Source organism: Panthera uncia, chromosome E1, assembly GCF_023721935.1.
Source record: "Panthera uncia isolate 11264 chromosome E1, Puncia_PCG_1.0, whole genome shotgun sequence".
Classification (NCBI taxonomy): Eukaryota; Metazoa; Chordata; class Mammalia; order Carnivora; family Felidae; genus Panthera; species Panthera uncia.
In genome coordinates this window covers 12,606,385-12,616,791 of record NC_064814.1, presented here as the reverse complement: position 1 = coordinate 12,616,791, position 10,407 = coordinate 12,606,385, and the positions used below count along the sequence as shown (strand labels likewise).

General features: G+C 49.6%; 1 protein-coding gene across 1 annotated transcript; it reads right to left on the bottom strand.

Moving 5' to 3' along the window:
• Positions 1-758: 758 nt before the first annotated feature.
• Positions 759-2,715, bottom strand: ARL4D (ADP ribosylation factor like GTPase 4D). Its single transcript, XM_049636196.1, has 2 exons — positions 2,616-2,715; positions 759-2,042 (listed from the first exon to the last, which is right to left on the bottom strand). Exon 2 carries the CDS (start codon positions 1,950-1,952, stop codon positions 1,347-1,349), a length of 606 nt encoding a protein of 201 aa, XP_049492153.1. The 5' UTR covers positions 1,953-2,042; positions 2,616-2,715; the 3' UTR covers positions 759-1,346.
• Between the last annotated feature and the right edge of the window lie 7,692 nt (positions 2,716-10,407).

The following is a 10,407-nucleotide window of genomic DNA, read 5'->3' as shown; positions in this document are numbered from 1 at the left end:
GCCTACACCTTCCCCCTCCTCCCCAGGGGGTGGGGGGGTGGGAGTCTAGCAGTCCACATTCCCACCAGGCACAAACACCCACTGCTACTACAGCCCCTCTTGTGGGAACAGCTACCATTCCCAGAGCTGAGCAACTCACGGCTTAGTCACCAGGGCCAGGCTGGCTCAATCCAGCCCAGGCCTCCCCAGCACCAGCCGCTGCCACTGCCACCACTGGTGAGTTGCAGTCAGCAGGACTGAGCACACAGAGATGGCTTAAAGCCAGGAAGGAATTACTTTCCATTCTCACAGGATCCCCAAGGTGGAAAAAAAAATCAGATCAGCCTGATCTGGGAATGGGGCGGGGGGGGGGGGGGGGGGGAAGGGATTTGCTGGGGAGTGGGGGAGGATGAGAACAGAATGGCTCCTTGAGGATTTACCTATATAGACCTAGAAGTGTCCCCAAGGACCAGCTGTTATGAGGGGCAAGTAAGAGCCAGAGGAGGAGGGGAGGGGAGGAAAGCAGGAGAAAGAAGGGGTACCCCCAAAACTGCAGAAATCAGGTAATAGCTTGGGAGGTGGGAGGGCGTTTCAACTCCATCTACAATTTCCACCAGCCATCCCATAAACACACAATCTAATTTTTAGAGGAGTGTTTCCTTTGCAAGTTCAGCTTCAAGATAGGCTCCCCCTCCCCATTCCTGCCACCCACATAGAAATCCAGGACTACTCCTGGGGCTAGGTAAGGAGAGAGAAAAATGCCAGACCAAGGTCAGAGCTACAGCATCATCAGTCTTTAATAACTTATATGCAAATGCTAAAAAATAGTTAATAATAATACAGAGGACACACACAGCTTATAAAAACAGTTGTGGATCTACAAATGTGGAGGGGGTCTTGGCACATTCACACAGACACAAAAATAAAGACTATTGTGACTAGCATCCCTAGAAAAGCAGCCTGCAGAGACACCCCAGTTTGGGGGGGGGGGGGTCAGGGGAGGGATAACCCTCATTCATCCCAGATGCATTCTCCAAACAACCTTCTTTTGCCCCAAAACATATCTAATCGAAAAGCCAGAGAAGAAAAAGAAGAAATGGGGTCGAGGTAGAGTCACAGTTTACATTTAAGCCTCCCCAGTCCTGCAGCCCCCATTTCTCCGGAGGTGAGGATGCGGGAAGGACATGAGACCTCCCCTCTCCCATCCCCTCCCCAGTGCTGCACCAAAACAGGACCCCCCAATGTGCTCCTTGGTCCTTCACTGAGGTGGACAGGTCCCGCACCCCAGAGCTGAGTGACGGGCCGCACGCTCCGCCTGGCTGTCCAAGTATGGAGACCCCTACTGCTGAGGAGGGGACAGCCTCGGGTCACCGTCTCTTCTTGCCTACCCGGGCTGCCTTCTTCCTCTTGAGGATCATCTCATACAGGCGTTCAAGGCCCGGCTGCAAGCCCAGCCCATCCACAGCGCTGCAGCCTTGCACGTGGGTGAGCGTGGCTGCCGCAAGCTCTCGCACTGCAAGCCTCTTCTCAACCTCTGCCGCGCTCAGTGCCCCAGGCTGATCCTGCTTGTTGGCCAGCACCAGCACAGGCACACCCTGGTTGTCCGATGCCCGGCTGATTCGGTGCAGCTCCACCTTGGCCTCCTCCAGGCGCTCAGCCTCGGTGGCATCCACCACAAACACCAGCCCATCTGTCCGACGTGTGTAGGAGCGCCACAGGGGCCGCAGCTTCTCTTGCCCCCCAACATCCCACACTTGGAAGGTGATGCTGCGGGACCCTCCCAGGGGCACCCGGATCTTCTCTGTGTTGAAGCCTTTGGTGGGGACGCTCTGGACAAACTCCTTGAACTTGAGGCGGTAAAGGAGCGAGGTCTTTCCTGCAGAGTCCAACCCAATGACCACGACGTGCAGGGCCTGGAAGTGGGGCAAGAAAGAGGAGGCAGTGGGCGCCATCTCTGTCAAGTGGTTCCCCATGGTGAGCTGCAGCTAAGGTACAGGTCTTGGGGCACACGGTAGAAGGACGTGGCTTCGATCTGCAGGCTCTGGAGACCACAGCTGGGTTATCTGAATAAGGAAAGGTCATGGGAGAAAAAGGGGGACATTTAACAATAAACACGAAATTTGCAACTTCTAGATCCTTTCCTAAATCTGCCGCCCATCCTTCTTTTTTAAAATTCCATGTTTTGTTTTGTTCTGTTTTGTTTTTTAAGCATAAGCAGCTACAAGTGTAACAGAGGTGCTCCCGTCTCTCAGGGGCGATGAGACCTAGAGAAACCCCCGGGTCCTGGACACAGGTGGGGGGTGAGACCTCGACGGTTGGCTTCCCAAGCCTCTTCCCCGAGCTCTCGTGGCGCGGTAGCAGGCGCACAGACCCTTATTCCCCAGGCGAAAATCTTCGCAGGAATGGGCAGGTCGGGCAGAGCTCCCAAATTAAGAGTTAGGGTACGGGCGCTGAGAACAGAGAGTAAGGCCCGTTCCCACCAGCCCTCCACGTCCCCAGGCAGTTGACACGCCTCTCCTTACACCGCGACCCCCTTCCCACCGTCCCGTAACACTTCGCCTGGCTCGGATCGCCGACTCCAGCTCCCCAGGTCCCGCACCAGGGCCACCTCAGCACCGCCAGAACAGCCCCTTTACCTTCCGTCAGCGGCACTCTCCCCGCGTCTCTCCGGACTAGCCACCCGACTCCGAGCGAACCACCCCGGTGGCCGCCGACTGCGCGCCACCACCGCGCCGCCACCGCCGCCACTGCGGAGCGGTCCTGGGACTCGTCCTTAAAAACCCCCTTGACGTCACGCAGCCTGGGCCAATCAGCAGTCCCGCGGCAGCGGGGAAGGGCGGGGAGGGGCGGGACAGGGAGATACGTGCACTGCAACCCAGACAACACATGGATGGACGTCTGGTCAATTGGTGACCGTTTTATTTGATCTCTTCTACCATATTCTAATATTTGGAGGTAAACTCGGGATGGAAAATGGGAGAGACAAATGTGGCAGCGTTTAACTAGGAAGGAGAGGCGAAGAGTTTAGTACTCTATATCACGGCATCCTCCTCCCCCAGAGAGAGAGAGAGAGAGAGAGAGAGACACTCCACATGTACACTCCCTCCGCCAGGGTCTACTGGAGATACTGACGAATCTTACTTCTTTATCTTTCCTAAGTCAGTGTTCAAACCTGTGTAAACCTGGAACCTCATAAGACAGCTTAAGCCTAAACCCATTACCACTGTTTATCCTCACAGCAGCCCGCGAGGTGGGGACTGGTGCTGTCTGCATTCTACGGGGAAAGAAAATTGCGAAGGGTTCAGTGACTTGTCTAAGGTCGCCTAGTCAGGAAGTGGCTAACCTAGGAACTGAGTCTGGTCTGGGCCCCTGATGGCATAGCTATCCGTTCTCTCTCATTAAGGAGGCTATAGGTTAGGCATCCTGAGCAGAAATCCTTCAGGTGCTGGTTAGAGTGCTGACCAGAAGCAGATACCCCAAGGGCCCCCTTGTTCAAATAGTTAAAGAGAGAATTCTTCACTCCATAGGACTTTATTGACCTCATTCATACTGTGTGCTCTGCCAGAGAGACTATGGGAATATAGCCTGGCCTCATAGGGTTCACACTCTAGTGAAAAAAACAAACAAACAAACAAACAAAACAAAATAAGACTGGCCACTGCAAGGAACACTGGACCTTTGTAAATCTGAGATATGTCCTTGTAGGACTTCAGAGGAGAGACAGACACTGTGAACTGGAAGCTTTTGGAAAGGTTTCTGTAAGTTAATGAGTCCTGTGTGGGATTGGTGAGGAAGGGACAGGATTGAGTGACATCCCCCAGACATTTCAGCCTGATACACTCCGGGCAGCCCTTAAAAGGAGATGTCACCAGGGGACAGTGTGACCAAAAGGATATCAGTGATGACCCTCAGGGAGGTAGGTTAAACTGAAGGAGGGGAGGAAGATCAAGGGAGAATAAGATTGTGACTTGAATATTTCCATTTTTGCCAGGAGGCTAGATTCTTACATTTATTATGTGATTCAATATTAAGCTATTTTAAAGGTTATATTTTAGGGGGATCAGAAAAAGAATGGCGGAGGGGGTACCTGGGTGGCTCAGTCAGTTAAGCATCTGACTTCAGCCCTGGTCATGATCTCACGGTTTGTGGATTCGAGCCCTGAGTTGGGCTTTATACTGACAGAGAGAAGCCTGCTTGGGATTCTGTGTCCCTCTCTCTAGGCCCCTTCCCCTTGTGTGCACTCTCTCAGGCTCACGCACCCTCTCCCTCAAAATAAATAAACTTTTAAAAATGTTTAAAAAGAAAGAAAGAAAGAAAGAAAGAAAGAAAGAAAGAAAGAAAGAAAAAGAGTAGGGGAAGTCACAGCTAGACAGGAGGACCTAGCCCTTTCCTGCCTGCTAACCTCCCATCTGTTTAGCACCAGACTGCCTTGTGACCTCCTTCTTCCCCTCCCTCCTACAGACCCGGCCACCTGATGTCCCAGCAATGCAGGGAACCTCCCTGAATCCCTGAAAACATCAAGACCTTAGGAAATTAGCATCACGTTCCATGTTAGTGTGTGGCAGATTGCCACTGGAGCTAAAACACAGAGGTGGCCTCTGTTAGGAAAGGGGAAGACAGAGCAGTCCACGAAGTTGGAAACCAGTACCGTGTTGAGTGGCCACTGCATGCCAGGCTCTGGTCTGAGAATTCTGCATACTTTTCCTTTTCAATTTTCTTAAAGTTTTCATTTTATTTATTTTTTTTTAAGTAGGCTCTACACCCAACCTGGGGCCTGAACTCACGACCCCATGTCTGAACTCAAGAGCCCCATGTTCCTCCAACTGAGCCAGCCAGGTGCCCCATACTTTTCCTTTTTTAATACACAACTCAACCCAAGAAGTAAGTATGGTTACTCCAAAAAGAAGAAACAGAAACACTGAAAGGTTAGGTAATTTGTCCAAGGTCACCCTGCTAGAAATTGGCCAAACTTGGCTCTGAGCAAATGTTGCAATGGCTGTGAAACTGAAAACATACAGAAGCAAAAAACACACAGATCACCTTATGTTTCTTCTGCAACCTTTGAAACTTCTTGAACATTTCTCCTGTATCTCCTGGGCCTCACAGCCACCATGGAAATTGTCACCTGATTATCTCATAAAAGCAATGAAGCTGGCAATCCCAGCCCACCTTCATCTTTCTTGTTTGCCAGAGGTGTTGATGAACAAATGGGAAGGTGGAGGTGGGGCAGGGAGAGGTGAAGGAAGGGGCCCAGCTTGTCAGGGCAGCACTGAGCCATTGGCCTACCCCAATTTGTCCCCTTTAAATAGGAGCTCCAGTTCCCTTCCCCCACCCCCCTCCACCCTGGAAGCCTTCTTCCATTAATGACCATCTTCCTTCCTGGCAGTCTCACCTCTGCAGCCCTTTCTCTCCACAAGATCACAGCCCAAGACCTACTGTATTGGGGTATTCACTACAGAGAACATTTGAACATTCGTCCATTGAACAATTATATATGGAGGGCCTGTTAGATTCAGAGCACACAGCCCAAGATAAGGACCTGCCTGCATGGAATGTACATTATAGTGGGGAGTGAGGAGAGACAGACAATGAATAAGCATATCATTGCAGGGGTGCCTGGGTGGCTGTCAGCTAAGCGTCCCACTTCAGCTCAGGTCATGATCTCATAATTCACGAGTTCAAGCCCCATGTCGGGCTCTGTGCTGACAGCTCAGAACCTGGAGCCTGCTTCAGATTATGTCTACCTCTCTCTGCCCCTCCCCTGCTCCCCTTCCTGGATGAAATTCCAGCGGCTTTGTCATTGTTCTTCCTCAGAGCTGTCTCCACACCAGACTAAGCCTTGAGCCCAGGAGCTGGTTCTTGTCATCTATAGCTCTCAGGTGCCCAGCACTGTGCCTGGCACATAAGAGGCAGCCAGGAAACCTTGCGGGAATTCATGAATGCGTGACAGAGTGATTGATGTACTGAGGGGTGTCCCTGAGTATGGGAACCGAGCATCCACCCTTAGCCTGGGAGTTTCCTGGTCTGGGGTTCCTGAGCCCTTGGGGGTTCTGTTGATAGTGGGTTAGCCAGGAACGCCCATAAAACGCTGCATTTCTGGGCAAAGTCTGGGTAGTGTCGAACTCTCAGGTCTTAATTGAGGATGAGGGTCTTCTGAGAGGAGGAAAAACAGAGGCCAGGGGTGCAGATGACACTGGAGAGAGAAGACCCCCTCAGCCTGGCATGCTGAAACCCTGGGCTGAGAGTCATGGGGAGTCCTGTCCCTCAGTAGTAGACTGGCTTAGAAAAGTCTTACCCCCCATCGGGAGCCTAGGTTTCCTCAGCATGTAACAAAGGGGGTATGGTGATTCCAGGTCCCTACCCCACCGATAACCCATACTCAGGAATAGCAGATGATAGGGGATGAAGGAGCTCATTGAGGAAATGGCTGAAGACATCCTTTTCCCCACAGCACCCTAACCTGTCTCAGGGCACAAATGAAGGGAGGAGAGGAGTCTGCAGGAGTGAAGAAGACGGATGCCCAAGAAGCAGCTGGCAGCTTGGGAATCACAAAGACGCATATTTCATTGTTTGTTTCTTTTTCTTTAAATCAACTCTACTCCCAGCGTGGTACTGGAATTCACAACCCTGAGATAAAGAGTGGCGTGCTCTACCCACTGAGCCAGCCAGTCACCCCACAAAGACCCATTTTTCAAATCCCAGCTTTGTTTCCTCAAGAACAAAAGAGAGAAAACACACCCTACCTCTTAGAATGAATGTGGGGGGAAAAAATGTGTGTTTAAGGGCCCCACAGGCACCCTTCTCCCCTACAGGCTGCGCTTTCAGATTCAAGACTCCCCAAACCCAGTCCCAGTCCCAGGGCCCAGCCTCAGGGTTAGAAAGCAGTAGATGCTGCCCCCTGGTGGATATGCTTGTCACTGCCTGATCCCTGAAGAAAAGTGGAGGAGTGGGGGGGTTAAATACACAGGTTCCTCTACCTCCTTCTGAAGTCTTCCTTCGAGATAGGGCCTTTCCTACAGTTCGAGGTTGGGAATGAAAAACCCACCCTCTTCAAGTTTTTCTGTGGAGGTGGACCAGATGTAAATGAACATTATTTGAGCAGGAAATCTAATTTCAATTACATTTGCCATACTGTGACTGAGGCCCTAATGACAGGTGCAGAGAAGGCTGAGGCAGGAGGAAGGCTGGGGAACTTATGAAGTTGTAGCCATTTTTCAGTGTCTGTGGGGACAGATCCACGTGGGGTGGATGTGCAGTGTCCATTTGCACAGGAGCCTGGCACTCAGGGGAGGCCTTGGCTGGGGGAGGGGCTTTGGGTGGTCAGCAAGAAACAGGAGCGGGAGCCCCAGGAGAGTGATAATGTCCTGGAAACAAGGAACAACCAAACTTAGAAAGGCAGAGAAGAGGAGCAAAGGGAGAAAGCCGGGTCCATGCTCCAGAGGGAACAGGGTGACAGCTCAGTTATCCAAGCCAGGTGGGGCTGCTTGGAGCATTCACAACAGGGGCCAATCCCCGGTGACCTCATATGTTTGATTCGGTCTTTCTCATCTGATGGGAGGTTTCTCTGCCAAGCCCTCCATGTTGTCTTGCATACACTGAGAGGGAGTGTGGCTTCAAAAAGTGGTTCTCAAGTTTAAGAGTATATCAGAATCATCTAGAGGACTTAATAAAACACAGATTGCTAAGTCCCACCTCCAGAATTTCTGATTCGGTCGGTGTCAGGCTCACAGGCCCCAAAATGTGCATTTAGGAGCACCTGGCTGGCTCAGTCAATAGAGCATCCGACTCTTAATCCCGGGGTTGTGAGTTCAAGTCTCGTGTTGGGCACGGAGACTACTTTTTTTTTTTTTTTTAACAACGTGCATTTAGGGGCACCTGGGTGGCTCATTCAGTTAAGCAGTCGACTCGACTTCAGTTCGGGTCACGATCTCATGGTTCATGAGTTCAAGCCCCAAGTCAGCCTCTGTGCTCCCAGCATGGAGCCTGCTTCAGATCCTCTGTCTCCCTCTCTCTGCCCCTCCCCCACTCACCCTTGCATGCTCTCTCTCTCAAATAAAATAAATGTTAAAAAAATCTTTTAAAACGTGCATTTTAAAACATGTTCATTTATAGCAAGTTCTCAGGTAATATTGATGGTACTGGTCTGGGGGCCACACTATGAGGACCACTGGCTTGGAAGATGAGTTCCAACCCTGACTTTAACATTTTCCGAGTCCTTGGGCAAATTATTTATCTTTCCAACCTTAACCTCTTCATCTGCCAAATGAGCTAATACTTAACTCGCATGGTTGTTATGAGAAGTAAATAAGGTTAAATGTGTGAAGCATTCATCAAAGCACTCATACAAAGACCTCAATACCTGGCAGCTAGTATGATAATGATATTAAATTAGTTTATCTCAACCAATAACAACAAAGAAATTGACCCAGGAAGCCAGTTGGATACGAAACATCTTCCTCAGATAACACACAAAGTGACACGTACAAATTGGTCGTTGACTGCCATTTCTTTTCCAAAGTATGTGACTTAGAGCATCACTTTTCAGTATTTCATGTACATATGAATCTCCAGTTCATGCAGATTCTGTTTCAGTAGGTGCTATAGACTGAATTGTGCCCCACTCTATTTATATATTTAAGCCCTACCCCCTAATGTGATGGTATTTTGAACTGAGGCCTTTGGGGGTGGTAATTAGGTTAGATACGGTCATGAGAATGGGGCCTTTGTGATGGGATTAGTTCCCTTATAAGAGGCACCAGAGCATGTTGTGTCTTTACCATGTAGAGAAGGTGGCCATCTCTGAGGCAAGAGGGCCCTAACCAGAGCCCTACCAGGCTGGATGCTGAACTGGGACTTCTAGCCTCCTCAACTGTGAGAAAAGACACTTCTGTTATTTAAGCACCTGATCTATGGAACTTTGTCATGGCAGCCATAGCAAACTAAGCCAGTAAGTAGGTCTGATGTGGTACCCAACATTCTGATTTCTAACCAGCTCCCAGGTGGTGCAGATACTGTTGCTCACAGACCACACTTTGAGTAGCACGGGTCTGAGAGAGTTACTGTAAAGGCTGTATGTTTTCCCTGATGAGGAGTGTTTTAAATGTTCTGCAAAACTACAACAGAAATCTGTTATAATCCCAAGCCTCTAATGGGCCTAGCACATCATAGGCACTCAGCAAATTATTGTTAGATAAAGGAATGAATGAGCTAAGGGTTTTGTCTGACAGCTGGCTGCCTGGCCTAGTGGGAAGAACTTTGGACCTGGAAGACCTTTGGAAGTATCCAGGGTAAGTCAGGTAGCTTCTGTGAGCTGGATTTCTTCTCTGAGACATGGGAATGATAACACTGCCCAAGAGTATGGTAAAGATTAAATGAGGGGTTCCTGGTTGGCCCACTCAGTAGAGCATGTGACTCTTGATCTCAGAGTTGTGAGTTCAAGCCCTACCTTGGGGGTAAAGTTTACCTTTTTTAAAAAATGTGTTTTTTGGGGGCGCCTGGGTGGCTCAGTCGGTTAAGCGGCCGACTTCGGCTCAGGTCATGATCTCGCGGTCCGTGAGTTCAAGCCCCGCGTCGGGCTCTGTGCTGACAGCTCAGAGCCCGGAGCCTGTTTCGGATTCTGTGTCTCCCTCTCTCTGACCCTCCCCGTTCATGCTCTGTCTCTCTCTGTCTCAAAAATAAATAAACGTTAAAAAAAAAAATTTTTTTTTTAAATGTGTTTTTTAAGATTAAGTAAGATTGTAACCAGGAATGTGTCATAAACAGCACCTGACTCACACACAGGGACACTAAAAAAAAAAAAGAAAAGAAAAGAAAAAAAAGTCACAGGGTAAGCTGAGCCCCATGAACAAGTTTCTTGGCTTCTGAATTGGAACTCCTGACCCAAGGCTCATATTGGCCTCCTGCACCTGGAGGCTGGCCAGACTTTCCTGGTCAGGGTAGACAGTAAGGTTTGCAGCAAGCCCAGCTGGGAGGATAAGGGAATGGCAGGACAGGAAGGGCAAGGGAAGGAAAAAAATATATCTTGCTGTAGTTTTTATTTAATTTTTTATGTCAGCTTAAGAACCACTTTTTGGAGGTATCTGGGTGGCTCAGTTGAGTAAGTGTCCAACTCTTGATTTCAGCTCAGGTCATGATCTCACAGTTTCTGAGTTAGACCCCCACATCAGGCTCCACACTGACAGTACGGAGCCTGCTTAGGATTCTCTTCTTCTCCTTTTCTTTCTGCCCCCCGCCCCCACTTGTACACAAGTGCTCTGTCTCTCTCTCTGAAAATAAATAAACTAAAAAGAAAAAAAGAAAAAAAAACCACTTTTTGTTTTCTGTGAATTGTCTGTGCCTGGCCTTTGTCCATTTTTTTTTTTTCACTATATGGTTTGTCTGCTATAATTATTTGCAGGAGCTCTTTATATTTTAGAAAAAAAGTACTTT